Source organism: Coffea eugenioides, chromosome 3, assembly GCF_003713205.1.
Source record: "Coffea eugenioides isolate CCC68of chromosome 3, Ceug_1.0, whole genome shotgun sequence".
NCBI classification, from domain to species: domain Eukaryota; kingdom Viridiplantae; phylum Streptophyta; class Magnoliopsida; order Gentianales; family Rubiaceae; genus Coffea; species Coffea eugenioides.
The window spans coordinates 37,481,318-37,504,364 of record NC_040037.1 but is presented as its reverse complement, the minus strand read 5'-3'; the positions used below and the strand labels follow the sequence as shown (position 1 = coordinate 37,504,364).

The 23,047-nt window shown below is 35.9% G+C and overlaps 3 protein-coding genes across 8 annotated transcripts; 1 reads left to right on the top strand and 2 right to left on the bottom strand.

Annotated features, from left to right (window-relative positions):
* Positions 1–4,843: 4,843 nt before the first annotated feature.
* LOC113764799 (acetolactate synthase small subunit 1, chloroplastic-like) lies at positions 4,844–12,511 on the top strand. 2 transcript variants are annotated; one of them, XM_027308797.1, is made up of 12 exons: positions 4,847–5,237; positions 5,855–6,068; positions 6,276–6,359; positions 6,551–6,619; positions 7,344–7,427; positions 7,534–7,686; positions 8,624–8,710; positions 9,185–9,289; positions 9,389–9,511; positions 9,996–10,148; positions 11,829–11,894; positions 12,144–12,511. In XM_027308797.1, the coding sequence occupies exons 1-12, from the start codon at positions 4,939–4,941 to the stop codon at positions 12,225–12,227; spliced, it is 1,521 nt and encodes a 506-aa protein (XP_027164598.1). In that variant the 5' UTR covers positions 4,847–4,938; the 3' UTR covers positions 12,228–12,511. The 2 variants fall into 2 exon arrangements, with proteins under 2 accessions (XP_027164599.1, XP_027164598.1); XM_027308798.1 differs by lacking the exon at positions 9,185–9,289 and having other exon boundaries at positions 4,844–5,237.
* Positions 12,512–13,299: 788 nt separating this feature from the next.
* On the bottom strand, positions 13,300–16,600 carry LOC113765781 (2-alkenal reductase (NADP(+)-dependent)-like). 4 transcript variants are annotated; one of them, XM_027310033.1, is made up of 5 exons: positions 16,355–16,600; positions 15,441–15,618; positions 14,923–15,089; positions 14,200–14,282; positions 13,300–13,915 (listed from the first exon to the last, which is right to left on the bottom strand). In XM_027310033.1, the coding sequence occupies exons 1-5, from the start codon at positions 16,586–16,588 to the stop codon at positions 13,537–13,539; spliced, it is 1,041 nt and encodes a 346-aa protein (XP_027165834.1). In that variant the 5' UTR covers positions 16,589–16,600; the 3' UTR covers positions 13,300–13,536. The 4 variants fall into 4 exon arrangements, with proteins under 4 accessions (XP_027165834.1, XP_027165831.1, XP_027165832.1 ...); XM_027310030.1 differs by having other exon boundaries at positions 16,325–16,588; XM_027310031.1 differs by having other exon boundaries at positions 14,200–14,267; positions 16,355–16,588.
* Positions 16,601–18,076: 1,476 nt separating this feature from the next.
* LOC113764554 (F-box protein SKIP24) lies at positions 18,077–22,511 on the bottom strand. Of its 2 annotated transcripts, XR_003467643.1 has the most exons (5): positions 21,906–22,511; positions 21,325–21,498; positions 20,824–20,986; positions 20,019–20,737; positions 18,077–19,950 (listed from the first exon to the last, which is right to left on the bottom strand). XR_003467643.1 is itself a non-coding variant. In XM_027308482.1 (4 exons), the coding sequence occupies exons 1-4, from the start codon at positions 22,196–22,198 to the stop codon at positions 20,600–20,602; spliced, it is 768 nt and encodes a 255-aa protein (XP_027164283.1). In that variant the 5' UTR covers positions 22,199–22,511; the 3' UTR covers positions 18,077–20,599. The 2 variants fall into 2 exon arrangements, 1 of the variants encoding a protein (XP_027164283.1); XM_027308482.1 differs by having other exon boundaries at positions 18,077–20,737.
* Positions 22,512–23,047: the final 536 nt, after the last annotated feature.

Genomic DNA, 23,047 nt, shown 5'->3' with positions numbered 1-23,047 from the left:
CTTAGTGTGGAAAAATGGTTACCAATTATGTTAATTAGTATGCATACATCTTGTTAGATAACTATTACATTCTGTAATAGAATAGTAATAGTGGAAAAATACTTTGACACGGTTGTAAATGCACAATCAACTAGTATAATTGTATTAAATGAAGTCCTAGAAATTGATAATGGAACCCTTGTGAGGAAAGAAATGCAGACATAAGTTTACTCTTGTTTATAAATTGAAACCCCAATTAATTGTAGCAAATCAGTAATTGAAGCCCACAGTATGAAAGTTGATTGGCATGAATCTTGGTTCTAATGCCTATATGTTAGGTTGAATGTACTTGTTGTTCAAAATGTCTTGCGCGTAATTGAATCTACCATATCATCACTTTATCTTGATTGAGGAATGTCAGGAGAAAATCTTATCAACATGAAAATCACCACATAGCTATACCTCCACAGAAAAATGCAAATATTAACTATACCAAAGTTCTAGAATACATTCCAACTCATATAGCTACTTTTTGCTGTGCTATTTCCAATCAACCTTTATAGATTTGCACAGTCAAGTAAATAACACCTCATTGATTATACCTCATAGATCATGTACATTTTTGTAAGTTGATTAATGCAGACATTAATAAACATTTGTAATTGTTTACTCTTGTTCATAAGTTGAAACCCCGACTAACTGTAGCAATCCAGTAATTGAAGCCTACAGTATGAGAATTGATTGACATGAGTCTTGGTTCTAATGTCTATATGTTAGGTTGAATGTACTTGTTGTTCAAAATGTCTTACTCATAATTGCATCTGCTATATCATTCTTAAAACTACTTTATCTTGATTTAGGAATGTTTGGAGAAAATCTTATGTAATTGAAATGTCATTGTTCATCAAAAAGTTGGTGCAGATGGCATAAAGGAGATTGAGAAGTTTGACTAAGAAAGCATCTAGAGAAGAAAAAAGTGAAAAATTAGGTAGTAGCAAACCTGAAGCACCATCAGAATTCTTGAATATGTAAGTTTGTCAATACTTTCATGTTGCACCAGTATGTTGGCAGGATAGTGAGACGTGACTATTTGATTGATTGCAATTAAGAGTTGTTGAATTGGTTTCACTTTGTTTTAATTTGCATAGATAAGAGTATATGAAATCTTAGCCAAACTGATATGTGTTGAACAAAGTAAATAACCTTTACAATTTGCATGAGCTGTGGCAAGATGACACGGAAAAGGACAAAGAAAAATTCATGTGAAAAGAAAGAAATATGAAAAGTGGGAACTCCTGAGTTTGCAGAACCAATCCCACCATTTATAATTAGAAAGAAAAAAAGAAATCAACTTAAAAAGAAGAATGGAGCAAATGAAACTCAATTAATAGCATTGTATAACTCTTTTACTTTCTTTTTATAGATTTTTGTTACCACAATATTTGTAAATTTTTAATTTCGATTTATAGAAAATGTTAAGTAATGATAGGTAAGAATCCTTGTAGATATCATTGTAATCATCATAGATTTTTGTTCAATTTGTAAATTTGTTTGAAGCATTGTATATATCTATTAGAATTGTTGTACATATTGTTATGACTGGACTATACATTTGGTTTATTTTTATATGCATCATACTTAATAAACTTAAGGATATTTGTTCAAAGAGCAATTAAATGATAGAAAGATGCCAAAATTGACATCCTAACCACGTTTCTAAGATTTTTAGTTAGGGGTTTGACCAAAATGAAAACGAGTAACAATATAATTGGGTGTTACAAATTTGTTGATAAAAATGGAAACATGTACATTCCATAGAAAAAAGCTAATATCAACTACGCTAAAGTTTCTAGAATACATTCTAACTCACGTAACTATTTTTTATTGCACTATAAAAAATTAGTACTCCTTATACAAGTAAAATTGTGCATCAATTATAGAGAAATGCACAAGTTGATCAAATGGCCAATAATCATTTCAAAGTTTTGCTTACCATTGCACTACCTTTCATAGATATACACAGACAAGTAACTAATATCTGACATGATGTACATTTTTGTAAACTGATTGTAACTCATGAATTACCTCATGTAAGTTGCTTATAGGTAAATTAGTATTAGTCATACAAACAAAATTACACACCTACTGCAGCCTGCAAGAAGATGCATAAATGGGTCAAAGCACTAATAATCATTCCAAGTGTATGCGTACCATTGCACTATGCATGTGGCTGCGATGACTAATTGCAATATGCATGAGTAATTACTACTTTTTGAGATTGTCATATATTAACAACTAAAATCTTACCTAAATCCACTACTTTCATAATAGTGGTAAATGACTAGTTAAATTTTTGTTCAATCAATATGTATGTAACTTACAAGTAATCAAATGTAACTAGTTTTCACTAATTTGTGAAACAAAAATCTTTATTTCTTTAAACATATTATAAAATGGACTAAATAGTTAGTAAGGCATTAGCAATGGGAAGTCAATAAATACCAACATGGGGTACAACATCGGCATGTTACTAATTAGCAATAAAAAGTAAATATTTTTTTTGCTAATTGATAGAATAAAGTTATTGTTTTGAATATATTGTAAAATAAATTAAGCTAACCATAAAAAATTAACAATAAATAATACTTAAATACTAACTAAATATATAACACTGATAAACATAATCTAAAATTAATAATTTAACTTTTTTTTGCTCTAATACATTGTAAAATGGATTGAATATGTGATAATGCATTAAGAACTAAATATAAGTACATTCTAACTAGTATTACAAGTCTAGCGTAATGAACTATCTAATTGTCCAATCTAATTTTTTTACTCCACCAATATTAATTGATATTCATTGATTTGTCAAAAGAAACTATCTTTACCCATGACATACTGCAAAATAAGGTCAATAAGATATAATGTGTTAACAATTACATACAGGGTATAGTTAATCAAATCTCAATTTATATGCCTATATGAATTTTATGAACCAATAAACAACTGTGTAGTAAATTCATTCTTACATTATGTGTATGTATGTGATAGTGTGTATGGGCTAACAATCAATTACAAATTCAAACAATAGACTAAATTTTGTAAATTTATGACCATATAAGCATACATAAGATATAACACTACTTCGTACCTACTAACAACGTGTACACTCTACAGAAAAATGCTAATATCAACTGATTGTACAGTTTTATAAACTGATTGTATCTCATAGATCACCCCGTGTAAGATACTCATAGACAAACAAGTATTACTCATACAAGTAAAATTACATATCCATTATAGGGAGATGCCCAAGTTGATCAAATTAAAGGGTCAATAACCATTCCAAATTTATGCGTACCATTGCACTACCTTTCATAGATATACACAGTCAAGTAACTAACATATAACATAATGTACATTTTAGCAAAATGATTGTACCTCATAGATCACCTCGTATAAGGTGCTTATAGGCAAATGAGTATTAGTCATACAAATAAAATTACACAACTACTGCAGCCTGCAAGGAGATGCACAAGTGGATCAAAACACTAATAATCATTTCAAATGTATGCATATCACTGCACTATGCATGTGGTTGCGATGACTAATTGTAAGATGCATGTGGACAAATAACTGCATGTTCAATAATTTCTATGCATCGTACTTGGTCAGTAATACAATGTACATTATTTCAATCAGATTGTATATTCACTAAGTATTTATATATATACATGCTATTATTGAAGTAAACTACCTATCTACTAAATATTTAATGCATTCTCATAAGCACTAATGGTCAATTTAATAGGTGATTGGAACAAATAACCATCTAGTAAAAACTTTTGATATAATGTTATTGATGAATAATATACCATACATTCTGATAAACAAGGTGCACATCACACACCTTATCTAGACAAAATTCTATAAGTTATCAAAAATTATGCCATACTTTAAAAGCAATTACAAGTAGCAAAATTTATACATGTACGATCATATCAATAGATTGTAACTTTTAACTCACTTTCTGCATAGTCATACAAATACAAGAATTGTATAATACATAACTCTAACTTTATAACATAGTTTTCCTAATTATACTTAACATTATTCCCCAGTTGTGTGAAGCTTAAACTCCTTTATCAATTTAATAACTTGGTTATTTTAAGAGTTAATAATCGACCTATGAAAAACCAAAAATTAACGATAAGGGTTAGTAGAATTACCTTCATCTACCTCTACCATTGTTTTTCAACCTTACTTTGCTATCCGGGATAGTGGTGCCTGTACTCAGTTCTATTTTACTACCCAATATTTGCTTCATGATCGAAATTGCGAGGCGTCAATACCTATTGCATCTGTCTTCTTTACCCTTAATCGTCAACAAATCTCTTCTGTAATGATAAAACACTACTATAGCTTGCTTCTTCAGTTTGAATAGCTCTTATCCATCAAGTACACATCCCTCACAACACGTTACTCCTCCAGCTTCAACAAAGAGAGAGAAGGTTATCTCTCACTAATTTTCTCATCCCCAACTAGAGAGAGAAATTAATTTCCTTGAAGGTAAATATGATATTAAATTTTCAATTCTCGGTTAAAAAAATAAAGTTGTTTTCTTCAACATTATGTTGAATAATGACTTTTCCATTTTTAACTTAAAACTAACTATCAAATTCAAAATTTCATTTCAAAATTCAAACTTTTGAAAGTTTGATTTAATTTAATACTGTTCGTTAAGATAAGACAAGTCAAAATTTTTTTTTTTTTATATTTTACTAATTGGAACGACAAGACTTTTGCTTTTTTTGTGGTCCTTGGCTGCGTGGCTCTTTTTCAACCACTTGTTGAGGCTTGTGAGGAGACTGTTGAGGGACGGTCCTTCTGCTCCTTTCTGATGACCGTCCCTGCCCTGTATCCTTCAGAACTTCAGAGAGAATACTGTGTGTAAAAATGGCTGCCGTTTCAGCTCCATCCTCCTTCCAAACAATCAATTCGTTGAAACAACCATCCGTTGCAACTATAGACTCCTCCAGTAATGCTAGTAGTAGCAATAGCTGTAGAATTCTTCATGTGGGCTGCTTCTCAAATCTTTCTTCTTCTCCCCAAAAGCTTCTTCTCAAGAAAACTCCACCTTTTTCAACACAACAACATCCCCCAAGACTACTTGTCTGTGCAAATAGCACCAGCAGCAGCATTGACAGTAACAGTTTTTCTGTCTCTGATTCACCTCCCTCCGCTACCAGACCCAAGTTAGCATTTTTCGTTGTTCTGTTATTTCTGTAAATTTATTCCTTTGTCATTTTATTGTTGTTTAAGTGGCATTTTTGTTTATAGATGATACATTGGCTAAAAGTCTTAATCTTTATGGGATTTTTGTGTATTTCGCTTTTTTCTAAAAATTCCTGGGAATTGTGTATTATTGTTAATTGGGATTTTCCTGATATAAGTTTTTGTTCTGATGATGTGATGATTCTTATATTCTTGGTACTTTACTTTGATGAAAGACGATTTGTTTTCTTCAGGTTTTGTTAGTGTATGATGTTAGTGAATTTTGTCCCAAAAACATAAAACCTTTTAAAGGCCAATGGATATAGTTCATGTGATTTTAATTGGAGAATAGGACAAGAATTGCAAAGTTAAATGGTAGTGGTAAGGAAGAGGGTTAGGTTAAGTTCTACTTATTGGCCCTTGTTTCTGAAATTTTTTTTTTTTTTTATGAATGCTGCCAGAAGTTGATTCCTTTACGTATAAATAAGAGAAAAAGACTACTTTTTTTTTTTTAAGGTTCATCAAATGGTAGGGTCATTGATGTTAAAGTTCTTATGGATATTATTGTTATGGGAATTTTATGTTGCTATGACTTCAGAGTGAGGCGCCACACTATTTCGGTGTTTGTTGGTGATGAAAGCGGGATGATAAATCGGATTGCAGGAGTGTTTGCAAGGAGGGGGTATAACATTGAGTCACTTGCAGTTGGTCTGAACAAGGATAAGGCCCTTTTCACTATAGCTGTGTGTGGAACTGATACAGTGCTGCAACAAGTTATGGAACAGCTCCAGAAGCTTGTAAACGTGATAAAGGTGGTCATATTTTATTTAATTTTATGTCTGTGGTTATGTATTGGGGTATCCGACTAAATAGTTCTGTTGTTTGCTGAAGATTCTGCCATTTAACACCTCACCTGAAGCATTGTTCTTGACAAACAGCTGTCTGATTCCATCTTTTTGAGTGACTTCATCATTAAAATTCATATTGTAGACTTTTGTTTGCACGATTTCCATGACCAGGTCGAAGACATCTCGAAGGAGCCGCAGGTAGAACGAGAACTGATGCTTGTAAAAATAAATTCAGATCCAGATTATCGAGCAGAGGTTCTTATTCTATATCCTTTGATTGCTGTACCTTAAATTTTCCTTAATGCTAGAGGAGTGATTGTAGTTCTGACAAAAGACTTCTATCCTTTGACCTGCGACTTTTATGAGTGCCCTGCAGTTCTCTGTTTTATTTCCACTTTAGATCTGTTGTCAGGTTAACGATTCTGATCTTGCTATGTAATCTCCAGGTCATGTGGTTGGTGGACACTTTTAGAGCAAAAATTGTGGATATATCAGATCATTCGTTGACTATTGAGGTTGTACTAGAGCACTTTTGATTTGGTTATACCTCGATTACAATTACTAATTTACATGTTTGCAATTTGAACTTCAATCTTCTGTAATTGCAATGACTACATAATAGATTGATGTTATCTGGCACATGGTAATACTATGATAAACTTGGGTCTTTCCCCTTGTGATGGTGGAAGTTGTGAGAGCATACCCCACTCCATTATCTGCAGCGAGTTTTCTATAGCATGAGCAATTTACCATCTTCTATCTAGGGAAAGCAAAAGTTGAATTTTAGGCCCTTGCTTTTGACTTCTTCATGTTATATTGCGTGTTATACCTTACCAATGTGTTCTTTGATTCATTTTCTTCTCTTGCTTTTTTTGGGGACATGGACAAGCCACTTGTAGAGTTTCCTTGTGCTTGGTTGTCAGACTCATTCTTTTTTCTCGTAAAGAAAATAGAATTTCATCCATTTTGGCTCTGTTAGATGACAGAAGGCTCAAAATTTCTGTTTGTCTTCATACTGATTGTGTTCATGCATGTTGCTTTGGTGACAAATAGGCATCATGAAGATTCGTTAATGTTGACTTCTTTATGCCCGTATCCTTTCCTTCCTGCTGAACTTGATGAATATCATGCTGCTAAAAACTCCTGTAAAGTTAATTATTGCATCTATTCTTGACAGACTAGAATTAGAAATTGCTCATTTTGTTCACCTTTCACTATCCCTTTGCACTGTGGAAACAGGTAACTGGAGATCCCGGAAAGCTGGTTGCTGTGCAAAGGAATTTAAGTAAATTTGGAATTAGAGAAATTGCACGAACTGGAAAGGTTTGGTATACAAAATTTTAACCAAATGTTCTCACTTTCTTCCGTATGCATCTTTGTCTAACATGTGTTAATGTAGTTGTTGTTTTATTGGATGCCTTAATCTTAGATTGCCTTGAGAAGGGAAAAAATGGGCGAGTCTGCTCCCTTTTGGAGGTTTTCAGCAGCTTCATATCCAGATCTTGAAGGCACAATGTCTCCTGATGCTGTATTAAGGGCAGCAAAGAGAATACGTGATGAAAAATCTGATACATCAACTGGGGTAGTGTATTCAGCTGATCAATTATTGTGTCCTATTTCTGTGAATCTTTACCTTAGATAAAAGTTGCCATGTCTAGAAGAATTAATTAAAAATGGTATTGTACTGATATCTTCTGCATACTTAACTATTTCTCTGTTAGTTGTTAAAAGATTTAGTTTTGGGCAATTTTAAGCATAATTTGCAGTGTCAGATTAATGCTCAAAAAATAACATGACCAAAACATAGCCAGAACTACTGCTTAAACTTCCTAAAAGATCTTACGTTATAGAATACAAAAATTTGCGGCAGTTATACTTGGTAACGTGTTGATTTGTTTCAAGATTTATTGGACCTTGGGTTGATTGTCTAGTTTAATTATTGTTTTGGATCATAGAGTCCTTATTTGGCATGCCACCCACCTTATATTAGTTGGAAAATGTTCCACAGGAATTATTACGGCACATTTCCTAGAATAACTTGTTCCATATGCAAATGCAAAAGTTTATGTAATACTGTGCTTGTGAAAGACATTGGATGAGAAGAATAGCAGGGTGTTGAACCCTGTGGACTCAATCTTGGTTTTTCTTGTTTCACAAGGAGGATAAATCTGAACTAATTTTTGATTTTTATTCCTTTCTTGTATGTTTCAACAGATTTATCATGTGGCGAATCAAATGGTTTACATGAGCCCCCTCCTAGATAACACAATTGCGTTTGGTTAATATCTAGATTCCCATCTACCCTGCCAACCCCTTGGTCATCCAGATATAGATAATCTTTATATCAATGGATATGCGACTAATACCACTGTGCTTGTTGGGAAAGTTTAATGGACATTCTTGCGGTCCCCTACATGTTATTTATATCTCAATTCTGTAATATACTATTTCCTACATGTTTTTGGTTTTGTATTCTAATTGTGACCTTGGGAATCTGATACATTGATGCTTGTGAATAGGGAGATGTGTATCCTGTGGAGGCAGATGATGACTTCTACATCAGTCCAGTTCTTGATGCTCACTGGGGCGTTCTGGTTGATGACGATGTAAGAAACATCTTCCCTATTGTACTGTTTTACAGGCTTCATTAAAGCATGTTCTTTGGAGTATTTCTCTAATTGACACTGTTTGAATATTTACAAGCTTGTTTTACATGGCTGAAGCTGTCAAGTGTCAAGCATGAAAGCTTTCATCTTTGAGTGTACATTAAACATGAATTAGTATAGGAAAAAGTAAAAGAAATGTTTTATGGATTCGATGATTAGCTATTACCCGAAGTGACATGCTGAATGATCTTGTAATTTCGCTGAATTGAAAAGATGTTTACCTTAACACTAGTAAGTTTTGTAATGGTATCAATTAACTCAAAGATTGTTATCTTTCACGTATATGTAATATATGCCATCAATCTTTCATGATCTGTGGCAACTTGGTGTGAATACTCGGAGTTGTTGATGAATTGTTTGTGTACGCAAGCTATCTCTGCAAAATATTACCTGAATTTGATGGTCTGCTTTCAGACTAGTGGTCTTCGCTCTCACACTTTGTCAATGCTCGTGAATGACACTCCTGGAGTTCTCAACATAGTAACTGGTGTTTTTGCTCGAAGAGGCTACAATATTCAAGTATATTAACTGCTAATAAACAGATCAATGTGTGTTTTTTTTATTTTCTCTTTGAAGGATGTCTCTGCAGCTGATTTCCTTTTCTGACCTGCATGTCAGAGTCTAGCTGTTGGTCATGCTGAAGTTGAGGGGCTTTCTCGCATTACCACTGTTGTTCCTGGTACAGATGCATCCATCAATAAGCTGGTCCAGCAACTTAGCAAGTTGGTAGAGCTTCATGAGGTGAGAGGATCCTAAACTTGAGAGTAAATTTTCAACTTTTAAGGTTAAGAGTATTTGCCAAGTTTAACTCATAATTCTTCTAGCACTGCTAGTATGTGTCTTCATGATGTACAGACTTGAATTTTCTTTTCTGCATTTTGCTTGTCCAAAGTCAGGCCTTAATTGCATGGAGGGTAGTTAGCAAAGCTCATTATTGCAATGATCTGCCAAGAGGCTTCTTGAACTTTCTGGAGTAGCTGAAAGTTCGTGAGGCTGTGGAACTCATCTTCCTTTTTGCTTTGACATTTGTTTCTTAATATTTTTGCAGAAATCTGGGATGCCATCTTATGGATATTCATGTTTTGGTCTTTTATTGTGTTGCACTTGCATTGGTGTAGTAATCAGTTTGGAATTTCCCTCTTCCTCCATTTTTCATTCTTGTTCTCTGTAAAAGGGATTTCTTGGGCAATGTCATTAGATTTTAACATGTTATTCCTCATTGCAGGTTCGGGACCTCACACATATGCCATTTGCTGAGAGGGAACTAATGTTGATTAAGATTGCTGTTAATGCTGCTGCTCGACGCAATGTTCTGGATATTGCCAGCATTTTTAGAGCCAAAGCTGTTGATGTGTCTGATCATACCATCACTCTCGAGGTTGGAGTTCTTATAGTAATTCAGTTTTTACTTTCCATTCAGGGCACCAACGCCCTTGGTAGCCTCCCTTGTATATTTGCTTCCGTCTTGTTTAGTATGGGGCATATTTGACTTTTTCTCATCTGTTGAAAATATGTGCATATTACCTGTCGAAAAGCATTATGGATGCTAAATCTGGATATTAGCTATATAAAGGTTAAATGTATTTTTTTTGCTTGTCCTGTGTGTTGGTAGTTCATTTTTCAATGCACTGCAACATTTCGTGCAAACTCTTTTCTTAACTGAGCAGCTTCTTTTATCCAAGTCCTATCCCACAATAATTTTATAGTTTATCCATTTTTGTAATGCACTTATATCTAAAGGTGGAGTTCTCAGCCTTTTGAAGGCCGAAGGGGAGACTTGAGTCAGAGTCTTGCCACCATGACCACCCACTAGAGTATTATTTGAAATATTATTTAGAATAGTTACTGTAGCACTTTTTGTGATGTGATGTATGCGAGATAAAAAAAGGTAGTTGGGAATGTAAAAAGGTGGATTGGAAAATGTGTTTATGATACAAGTGAAATACTATTTGGAAAATTTTGCTATCCAAACAAACCCAAAGTGTTTTCAGAGTTTGATGAACTGGAATCCTTCATGCTCTTTAACTAGTTTTGTTTCTTATGATGTGAACTATTGTTATCCTCATTGTGGCTGGTAGGCTGAAAGATATAAGTTGTGATTTTTAAAGAGAGCGCTTTATCTGATTAGGAATTTAGAATACATGTGATTTAAAGGGAAGAGATATTTGGGGCTGCCAAAGTCTCTGTTCCTGTTGTTGGTTCAGATTGAATAATTTCTCAATTTTTTGTAATTTGTGGTCAAGTTGACATCTGGTTCTTATCCTTTGTGTTTTGTAGTTTGCATATGCTTCAACAATTTTTCAGTACATCTACCTTTTTAAAGAACCTTATCAATATTTAGTCTAGTTGGCAGAATAGGATATTGTTAATTCAATAAACTGAGCAATTTGGTATTCAATGGAACAACTGCTGAGTCTCAGTTTTGGTAGTGCTTTACCATCCTGACATTGGCAATTTGTTTCTGTGGAATAACGATATAAAAACATGACTTTTTGCATAATGGAAAGTACAGTAATTTCACAAGTGGATTGCTGGAAATTAGTATATTGTGTCAGTAAGAAAAGTTCAATATAGAATTCAAATGAGCAACTTTTTCTACAGTTACAACCAGTTTTGTATTTTATTTTTGTTTTTGAACTAATTCCCAGTTTACCGTTCAAAACACATGATGATCCCTAAGTAGCATTTAATATTTTGACGTGTGTATGAGTTTTACATCTTGTACTCTTCACTTCAATAGTGAATTGTGTGCAACTGTCATGTGGAAGTAATAGGCACTACTGCTCGAGGAAGGTTGAGATATACTCTTTCTATACAAGCAAAGAATAAATGTCAGTTAGGTCAAATTTGTGGATTTTGAATGTAAAAAGAGATCCAAAAGTGCTGTAGGTTTGAAAACAACTGTTAAAAGATTTTCTGGAAATTTTTGTGCTTTTGTTTGATGGTCATTTTGCTACACTTGGTGCAGTGCTAGGGTTTCTATACCAGTTTGTGGCTCTTTTCCTTCCCTCTTTTCACTCTTTTTAAGTGCAACACTTTTTTTTGGGTGTTCTTCCAGCTTACGGGAGATTTGGACAAGATGGTTGCTTTGCAAAGATTATTGGAGCCTTATGGCATTTGTGAGGTTTGTTTCTCATCTATGGTCTTGTTCAACTGATTTTGTAGCAAATTTAGATATTAGCACTATAATAGGAAATAAAATGCTGAGTAGGATTACAAATCTTTTTTTTTTATCAGGTTTGGATGATGTTTACTCATGTTAGTGTGATAGGCTATTCAATATGTTTCCTGGAATTATTTATTGGTCAATTTTGCGATAGCGTGAGCAGTTTTTGGTGGATGTCATGTATGTATCTGAACTTCCTTTCATCAGGTGGCCCGAACTGGTCGTATTGCACTTGTGCGTGAATCTGGAGTGGACTCGAGGTACCTTCGCGGATATTCTTATCCAGTGTAAATTTGGACATTCTGAAGCATCTCCGTTTCAATTTTGTAAGTACCATGGCGTGGCGTTTTATAGATGGAATGATCATAGGACGTATGTATTGACATCATTGTTTTCATATGATTGAAAAAGTAGTTTTTAGAAATTTGGAGCTGCACATCAGGCCTACTTGTGAGTTTTTAATCATCTTTGATTTTGTCGTGACTTTACCGGGTACTGGATACATTTGATATGCATTTTATACCATTCTCTTTAAGCAGCAATCTAATGGAATGTAGTTTTCGGTGATGTTGTAACCCCTGCAGATTGGATTAAGTTCCAAACGGGTCATTAGTAAGAAATTCGACTAACCAAAATTTCGGTAGTCAGAATAAGATCTCTTTTACCTTGAATTCCTGCAGTATGGGAGAGTGAACTGTGAAGGTGATTGTGAATTCATTATCTGGTCTGATGAAATATGTGAAAATGAGAGAATGATCGTGCTGGCCTGTCTTATTCTTCCTTGCTTCCTGTACTGACCAACGTGAATTACACATACCAATTCACTGACAAGGCCCTATTTGGTTGAGACAATTCTTTTCTAATTATTTTGATAACTACTTGAATGATTTATGGAAAATATCGCTCAAGCAACGGATATTATTCGTGTGCTAAATAAAGAACACTTCTGAGCATATTTGTAGGCAGAGCATATTTCATATTTGTCATTATTTTGTCATTGCTAGAGAAAAGTTGATGAACCAAGTGCTCCTTAGCGGTTCATGCCTCATTTAGCAGAAGAAGTATTTTCTAGATTTTCTTTTGCTTTATCCTTTTCTCGCAATTTTAACTGTTCTAGATTTTCTTACTGATCTGTTAACACCCTAAAGATTCCGAACAATTTATTGAAGCCATCTGTATTTACATGTCAAGGTTGTGGAGTTTAAAGCAAAATGCCGCATCTTCCTTCATTATTATGGCAAAATCTTGTTGGTTCAGTATCTGTAACACAGAACAGCACCAATTGATCTTTTCTGTAGTCAAAAAAACAAAACAAGATTACAAAAAGTGCTGCTTCTGGGATCAGAAAAACAGTCTGAGATTCTGTATATAATTTGACAAGAAGATCCAGTAGATAAGACAAAACCAAGCATCGAAGCTGAAAAGCACTTTCACATGACATGCATCACTGATTGATTATTCACAGGAGACATCCACAACTTGCTTCCCAGCATTGCCTGATGAGATACCAAGTATATATTGCCTCCTGATATCCAACAATATATGCTAGACAAAACCATAGCACAAGACTAGAAAAGTACAATTCCAGATGATATATACATCATCCACGGGTAACGGACACTACCTGCTTCCCAATGTTGAGCCCTGAGAACAGCCCTATCAAAGAACTTGGGGCATTCTCGAGGCCTTCAGCTATGTCTTCTACATAAGTGATCTTCCCCTCTTTTATCTGTGGGATAATCATTTCCAGGAATTTAGGATAGAGATGATAGTGATGAAACACCAGAAACCCTTCCATTCGTATTCCCTTTCTGACTATGCAAAACAGATTCTGAACTCCTTCCTGCTGCTCAAGATTGTATTGTGAAATCATGCCACAGGCGGCAATGCGGCCGTTGAGGCTCATGTTAAGAAGCACGGCATCAAGCATCTTCCCTCCTACATTCTCGAAGTAAATATCAATGCCATCCGGAAAGTACCTGGAATATCAATATTGCAGTAAGCAGTCCACATCTTTCTAGATGCAGAAACTAGGAAGTATTCAGGCAAATGGAAGTATCGGGCGTCTTTGCAGGTAGTTGGAATGATGCTAAGAAACAAGAACTAAAACTGACAATTTTGGAAGATGAACATGCTTTATTCGAGTAAAATGTCGTCTTCATCAAGAATTACGCAGTTCCAACTGGTAACGGTCCAAAGGAAAAGCAAATTTTAAGGGCTTTTTCTTAAAGTCCCCAATAATCCACACACCATGGAAGCTGACCTTTTCAGAGCCACATTCAAGTCCGCCTCTTCTTTATAGTTGAAAGCTTCATCAAACCCGAACTTGTTCTTCAGCAAATCAACCTTAAAAATACGTCAATAGCAGCAAAGACAAGTCGAGTGAGTGTTAATTGGTCTTTTAGGCTTTTAGATGCACATATCATAATCATCATATAATAGCTTTCCTTGAAGAAGTAGCTACCATGCCAAATGACTTCAGCAGATCAGTAGGTACATATGGAGCAGTAAAAAGTCTTGAGGCTAAAACTTCTTGTGAACTGTAAAGCTAACGAAAGTCTTAAACATGGTTCCCATTTCCAATTTGGTTTTTTCAAGAACCTACTCTGGGATTACATGTAGTTACAGCCTTACAGGTCATAAATGCGTTTATTCAGCTTTCATTTTTCAACAGGTCGGACATAACATCAAAAATTTTCAGGCATTCATTCAAAAAGATGCAAAACCACCAAGGTTAAAGCCTTAAAGGAACTCATCACCTGCTTTGACATTCCAACTTTTAGCTTCTTATATCTGCTCGCACTCAGGAGGAACATGAAAAATTCTTACATTAGCTTCTTACATTTTTTTTAGCAGATCACTACAATCTTGAATATCATTTGATTGCAGTCATATGAAAAGAAGGGTATTTTCAGCTCAAATAGTTTCTCACCCCCAACCAATAATTAGGAGAAATTCACTTGGGTAGACCTCTCAAAGCACTGACCTTTTCTTTGCTTCCAGCACTTCCAACGACATAACAGCCAAATAACTTTGCAAATTGACCAACGAGTTGGCCAACTGCTCCAGAAGCGGCAGAAACAAAGACACGTTCTCCCTTCTTAGGAGAGCATACCTCAAAAAAACCAACGTAAGCAGTCATGCCGGGCATACCTGTTAGCAACTCAAAGCAAATTAGGCATTTCATGGAGATACTAATTAAGAGCCCCCGGGGGGTTGGAAACTATTGCTTTACAAGTAATAAAAAGGACCATAATATGCATAACAATCTGTACAAATGATCAGTTAGTGGAACATCATCCAGACTTAAAACACTTGGATTACTGGCTCATTGAGCTAATAAATTGCAGGACTGTTGTCTTCTGTAAGACATATTAAATTGAACATATTTTAAGAAAAACATTGCTTTAATTTTAATTTTTTTTCCTTTACTAACCAATCAAGGAATCACATTTTCACCATAAAAATAAAATTAAAAGAATAGGGAAATTTTGAGAAACTGACCCAGGATGCCTGTATAGTAGGACAGAGGCACATCTGTGTGCTGGATTTTAAAGAGAACCTCTGTGGCAGTAATAATGCTGTAATCTTCCCATGTAGTGATTCCCCAAACCAGATCACCTTTCTTGAAGTTTGGATGACTAGAATCCAGAACTTCAGCCACTCCGTATCCCACTATAGGCTGCAATGAAAACCAATGTCATCAGGTATTGAGCTTGGCTTACTAACAAAAGGTCAAGAGTTTTTCCTTTCAATTGAATCATTAATTACTCTCAACATTCCCTATCATGCAGACAATCAATTCAGGTAATTGTTAAATATTGGACATGAGTTAGTGAGCCAGTAAAGCAAATTACAACCAACTTCCAACTATGGTTAGTAACATATTCAATAAAAAGAATAGCTCTTCTACTGCAAATGTATAACAAAAACAACCAACTTCAACTATGGTTAGTGAGGCAAACGCAAAAGGAAAGAAATAAAGATTGTATGGAGAAAATGGCACTATTCACGACTGAACTATTTATTTTATTTAGTCAAATTGGTCCGTTAACTTATTAAAACATGTACGTTTCAATTTTCATCAGTTGAGTGAGCAAAAGTTCTTGTCTGGATCGAAGTTTTCCAAAGAAAAATTTTTATATTTTTTGTGATCACATTTTTCAATTACTTTTTTATCTCACGTATATCAAATCGTTACAGACTCACAGTATATTTTTCTACAAAAAAAATCCAGAAAATAACAACCCAAACGGGAGTTTTTTTTACTTATTGAATGACCAAAAATGTGTTTATGTATTAGTTGGTGACCATTTTGACTAAATAAAAAGTTAAGTAACTAGGGAATTCTTAACAATTTAATAACTATTTGACCATTTGATATATACATACATACGTATGTATAGGACGTGACTTACAGAGCCAGGAGTGAAGGAATCAACGTACTGTCCTTCAAGCTTGCTCATGCGGGATCTCATGTAGGGATCACAGGACAAGTACAAATTTTTGACTAAGATTGCTACTGAAGAATCACCCTCCGAAAGCTTTAACTTCAAACTAGTAGTTTTCACCTCCATATCACTCTCTTTTGGGAAGCCACTCACATAGTTCTTCAGTATAACTTGCTTATTGCACACTTCTACTTCACCCATTTTTCCTGAATTCTCTACCCCAAAAGAAAACGACCCTTTTCTTCTCTCAACTTAATTTTGGTGGGTTTTTGGCCTCTTTGGAATTGGAAAATGGGAGATTGAAATCCGTGAATGGTGGAAAGTGCTAGCGCCTGTGCTTTCTTATATTCTACGTGGGAGCAGAGAGCAGAGTTTTTTAATAGCTGGCGGCTGTTGGTAATGTGTATTATTGCATCATGGATGATGAATTGATCGCCGGTAGTATTTTAATGAACACAGGGGCCATTACTGTTTGGATTTATCTTTGTTATTCAGTCAGTGTAAAGAACTTTTTATACAGGATTGGATGGATGAATCATGAAACCAATCTATATTTGGATTGAAATTCATCTGGTTATTCACAGGTACGTACACTTGTTAGTGTTAAAAAATGTTAATAGTTATAGAGTAAAAATAATTAGCTAAAAAAGTGATCCTATTTGACAAAAAAATGATATGTTCTTGTCCCTTATTTTATTATTATGGGGTTGATTAAGAGAGCGTGTTGTTGCTTAATTAGTAACGATTTGGCCCTTATATTATGAGGATTGTCAAGTTCGAGTTCAGTTGCCATCATGGTTCAAAGACTTGATCAAAGATCGAGATGACTCGGTCGAGTCATCATCGGAATGAGGTTTTTCGATCGAATACCAGAACGAGATAATTCCGAGATAATGAATTGTCAAAAACTCGGTTAAAATGTCTCTGAAATGGATAGAAACGGCCAAATCGGCCCGAGTCATCTAGAGTCAATTTGAATTTTTATTATTTTTACTAATTTTTTATTATTTTTTTATCATTTTTTTAATAATTTTTAGAATATTAAATATTTTAAAAATTTACGTCTTATCGAGATCGCGATTAATATGTCAAGATCGATGTGAAACGGTCTGGACCGCGAGATTGACCTTGACCTTGAGCCATGCTGCCACTTAAGGCAACATCTCAATGTAATTGGTATGTAAAAATCATTACGACACTTGGTGCACCAATAGCATTGAATTCGCACTCGGGTCATGATCGACTTGCAATGAACATCACATAAAAAATAATAATAAAGTTTCTAACAAAAGTATAGAATAAGTTTTGCTCATTCTCATTTTTATTTTAGCTTATGATTTACCACTTCTCATACGTGATCTCGTAAAACTGTCTATTGCCATAGCTCTTGATCTATAAATTTTTGTATAAAGAAACGGAACATAAAACATCTAGGAATGCTGAGGTCGTGTGAAAGAAATAAATTGTGAATGGGAGGTGCAGGCAGTCTAGGCTTTCTTATTTTCAATAAAATCAAATGGAAAACGAGAATTTATGCAGGATTAATACCTGAGGGAAGAAGGGGGGAACACATTGTCATGTTAAGTAACAATTAAAAAGAAAAGGATTGTGTGCATGTGTGTGTGTGTGTGTGTGTATTGGGCAAAATGAATTTTTTTATTGATAAAGAAAATGAGAAGCTTACACACGGTAGCTACAGCTACCTGTACAATGCAGAAAGCAAAACGCTATCAATACAACTCACTATATAGAGGATGGCTAATGCCTATCAACAGCACTTGTGGGAAACACCACATTCAAGGATCAGCTTACAGATTTCTTTGGTTCTGGAGACACCTCTCCTGGAGGTTCCTGTGTGCCTCAGTGCTTCAACCATGTTTGTGATGATGCCAACTGCAGAAAAACGTCTCTTCTGAAAAATTGCTTCATTTCTAGCTCTCCACACGTAGTAGACTGTAACAGCTAGATCTAGCCTACGGAATTTATCCACAAGTGTATTTGACTTCCAATGCTAACATAGGCAACTAAATTCCACAGAGCAAGGGTGTGAACCCCTGAAAGCAGAGCATAAGGCATATTTTGCACTCAAAAGATGGGTGTTCGAAAGACTTCTCTGCACCATTACATAAAACACAGTCAGAAGAGCCATTCAAACATCCCAATCTTCTCATTTTGTCTTTCGTAGACAATCTCCTTGCACATAGCAGCCACAAGATAAAAGAGAACTTGGGCACAGAACTTGGGTATAGACCCCTTATCCCAAACCAGTTTATGACAGGGAACATTATTTCCAGCAGGACAAAGAACTTTCAAAGCTGATCTAACTGTAATGCATCCGGTGCTGCTAAGCAACCAGATAGCAGCACCATCTACATCAGGCACAGCAATAAGCTCACAAGGAGTGAGCTGCTGAAGTCTCTTTACTGAAGTAGCATATCTCCTGCCACAGGGCACCATTTCCCATCCAAAATTATAATTCTCAAATTAAAGGGTTTTAAAACATAGTAGACAGTCATTGCAAGATTTCGTGCAGACGCTTTTCTTAAGCGAGCAGCTTGGCTTAAAATGCATGTGATTCGAAGGGAACAAAGACCTTTGCATACCTTTAACTAAAGCATCCTTGTCAGGTAGTTCTCCATTTAGTACAAGCTGTTGTTCACTATGTTTGTCTCACTAGAGAGAAGTTGATGAACCAACAGCTCCTTAGTTTTTAGTGCCTCAATTGGCAGTTGAACTATTTTCTCAATTTTCTTTCTTTTCCTCACAACTTTAACTGTACCTATTTGTTAACACCCATGGGATTCCAAACGATTTACAGAAGTCATCTGTTTTTCCATGTCAAGTCTCTGGAAATAATGCAAAATGCTGCATCTGTCATTCTTAAGGCAAAATGCTGTTGATTGATATCTGTAACACAGAAAAGCACCAACTGTTCTTTCCTGTACTCAACAGACCACAAAAAGATTAGATTAATGCTGCTATTGGGCTCTGAAAAGCAGTGAGATTCTATTTATATATTTGACAAGATGCCAGGTCTATAAGACAAAGCCAAGCACCAAAGCTGAAAGCACTTCCGTGAGTTCCACTCGACACACATTATTAAACGTTTGCAACAGCTACTATTTGCTTCCCAGCATTGCACGAGATACCAAGTATACTAGACAAAACCAAAGCAAAAACTGTGAAAAGGACAATTCTAGATGATGTACACTATCCACAGGTTGCGCCCTGAGAATAGCCCTAGCAAAGCACGTGGGGCATTCTCAAGGCCTTCAGCTATGTCTTCCACATAAGTGATTTTCTCTTCTTGTATCTGTGGGATAATCATTTCCAGGAACTGAGGATAGAGATGATAATAATCAAACACTAGAAATCCATCCATTCACATTCGCTCGGAGATCAAGCAAATTAGATTGCGAACTCCTTCTGGCTGCTCAAGATTATATTGTGTAATCATGCCACGAGCAGCAATGCAGCTATGGAGGGTCATGTTAAGAAGCATGGCATCAAGCATCTTTCCTCCTATATTATCGAAGTAAATTTCAATACCATCTGGAAAATACCTGCAAAATCAAGATTCAAGTCTACATTCTTCTAGCCGTAGAAAGTACGGAGACAAATTGGACATCACCTTGATGTCATGTTCGCCACAAGTGACGAAGCTTTCAACTATAAAGAAGAGGCGGAATTGAATGTGGCTCTGAAAAGGTCAGCTTCCATAGTGTTGGATTATTGGGGACTTTAAGACAAAGCCCTTAAAACTTGCTTTTCCTCTGGACCGTTACCAGTTGGAACCGCACAAGTCTTGATGAAGACAACATTTTACTCGAATAAAGCATGTTAATGTGCCACTGAGTGGTATTCCTTAGCTCAAAACGCATTTTTCAGATTATCACGAATTAATCCATCTTTCCAAAATTGGCACTTTTAGTTCTTGTTCCTTAGCATCATTCCAACTACCTGCAAAGACGCATGATACTCCATTTGTCTCGGTACTTCCTAGTTTCTGCAGCTAGAAAGATGTGGACTTCTTACTGGAATATTGATATTCCAGCTACTTTCCGGGTGGTATTGATATTCCTAAGTACCTGGAAAGCCACCACCTGTACTACAAGAGTTTCCTATCTCCACCATTTTTATTAGCTTAGAGTTTTATCTTCTAAGTTGATTTGTGGAATTCTCTGTTTAGACCTTAAAATGGGAACATTATTTTCATGCATGTTTCGACCTTTTTCTTCTTATGCCATGTTTGTCATTCCTGTTGCCTTTCCTGCTAAAGTCATGCAGAGGGTGATATTTTACTGATTCCAACTGTTCTTTTGCTCTGTCAACCTTCCGATTTTCAACTTTCTGCAATAATACATAGATAAGTGCATTAAGTTCTTCATACAATTATCCCATAATCCACCAAATAATTCACTAGAGTCTACACTTACAAGAGCCTTATCATAATTTGCAATTTGTTGCTTGCAAAGCCTGAGCTCCATCTCAAGTGCACTAATCCGAGACTCGACAGGTACATTACATTGCTCAACCATCTGCTTTTGTGTACCTCGAACTACCTCTGGTTGCCACACTTTCAACGCAGCCGATGCTTGCCTGATGGTATGCAAACATTCCAATTGCTAGTGCATGAGCCCATAATGTTCCAATTTCAAAGAAGAACAAAATAAAATAATAGACTTTGCAAAGTGGAATTTTAGATTAAATCAATTCCAATCACCAAAACTAGACAAACATTTAGTGCAAAGTTCTGCTGAACGTGAGCACAAAACATTGTTTTTTACTTTACTAACACCAAAATAATAATTAGCAATATCAGCAGTTAAACTGCTGATGAAGTCAACGTGGCATATGGTGCAGAAAAACTCCAATAGATTATTACCCACAGAAAAGAATCCAGGCTATTCATTTGTATGTTGGTTACAACTTATTACCTGACTCTGCGCAAGTTGAGTAATTCAGCAACTGTTATCCTCATTTTTTCCCTTTCCTGAGCTAAGTGAAGCTCCATTTCACGAATCTTTCTGGAGGACTCAGCTACTTCGCTTTCAATTCTGAGAATAATTCTTCTATGAGCCAGGCGCTTCTGCTCTCGGCCCCTCTCATACCTGTTTCCATTACCCACAATCAAATACCAACAACTTTAAGTATCCTTCAATTGAATCCCAAGCAGGAAACAGTTAAACCAAAAAGGGGCTCTGAAAATTGTTGCTATCAACGTAAAAAGTAATGCAGCCACTAAGTTCTTCCAAGAGAAATCGACGATAGCAGGGACATTTACTCCAACTACTTGTCAACAGAAGCATTAAATTTATAGCAAAAAAACAAATCTTTAAACACTAGCAATGCAGCATGCAACTATTAAAAGGAGCCCAAAAAAAACCTGCTTTTTTCTTTTTTTAACCTCAAAGAGTGGAACAATTAAACAGCTGAATTCAGAAAAAAAAAAAAAAACAGGGACGAGAACGAAAAAAAAAAGGATGGAGAAAATTCAGAGTTAAACCAGCACTAGTACCTGATTTTGTAGAGGGCTTTCAACGAAGAAGAAGAAGAAGAAGAAGACGAGGCGGAGGTAGAATTAAATGAAGCATTGGAAGGAGGAGGAGGGAAATCGGAGAGGAGCAGAGACGACCAGAGAGAATCTTCAGAGGATAGTCTGTGGAGGCGTCTGCAAGTGATGGAGAGGCAGCAAAGGTCTCTGTAGGTGAGGCGACAAGGAGGAGGATTTGAGGCTGAGGCCGAGGCTGAGGTGGCTCCAAGCTCGAGTATTCTTCTCCACAGCTCGTCCGGCAACATCCACCACCCCATCTTCTCCGCTCCAATCCAATCCTTATTATTCTTCTAGTCCAATTCTTCTTTGTGATATGATATTAATCTGGTCCGTCCGATGAAGAAGAAGCCAGTAAGTTGGTTACCTGACCACGCTTCTAAGCTAAACCCACGCTCTTAACATTAATTGGAGGAGAAGAGAAGAGAGGAGAGGGGCGGTGGAAGGGTGGCGACTGGCGAGTATGGGATGACAACAGGCGGTTCTGGGTGGAGCAGCCTGTGCATATTTCGGAAAAAACCGGAAAATTGATCGACCCAATCCAAATCGGATTTCGGATTCCGATAAAATAGAATTCGAAGAGACCGAGATATAATGGCCCTGTTTGGAACTGAGTTTTTTACCCAAGTTTTTTAGCTACTAGTTTTTTACCAACTTTTACTACAGGAACCCCAAAAAATTTTTGCCACAAGAACCCCAAAAAACTTTTCAAAATTTTTTACCTACACACTCCCAAAAATCTAATGCACAAAAAATTTCCCAAAAACTTTTCTTCTTTTTCCTCTCTCACTCAACCCACCACGCCAGCCACCAATAACTATCACCACCTCTCCCGGCTCCGGTCACCTCAAAAATTTTTTTTTTGTCCCTCACCCTCACCCCCTCTCCTACCCTCTTCCCCTCTCCCTCCCTCCCCTGCTAGGTGCGATCTGATCGCGCGTAGGGCTGTCAACGGTCCGGGTCTGGATTAGGGGTGCAAACGAGCCGAGCTCGAGTTAATTTTGTGAAGCTCGAACTCGAGCTTGAGCTCGACGAACTCAAAATATCAAGCTCGAGCTCGAGCTCGAGTCAAATTGTCGAACTCGAGCTTAAAAAATAAAAAATAAAAT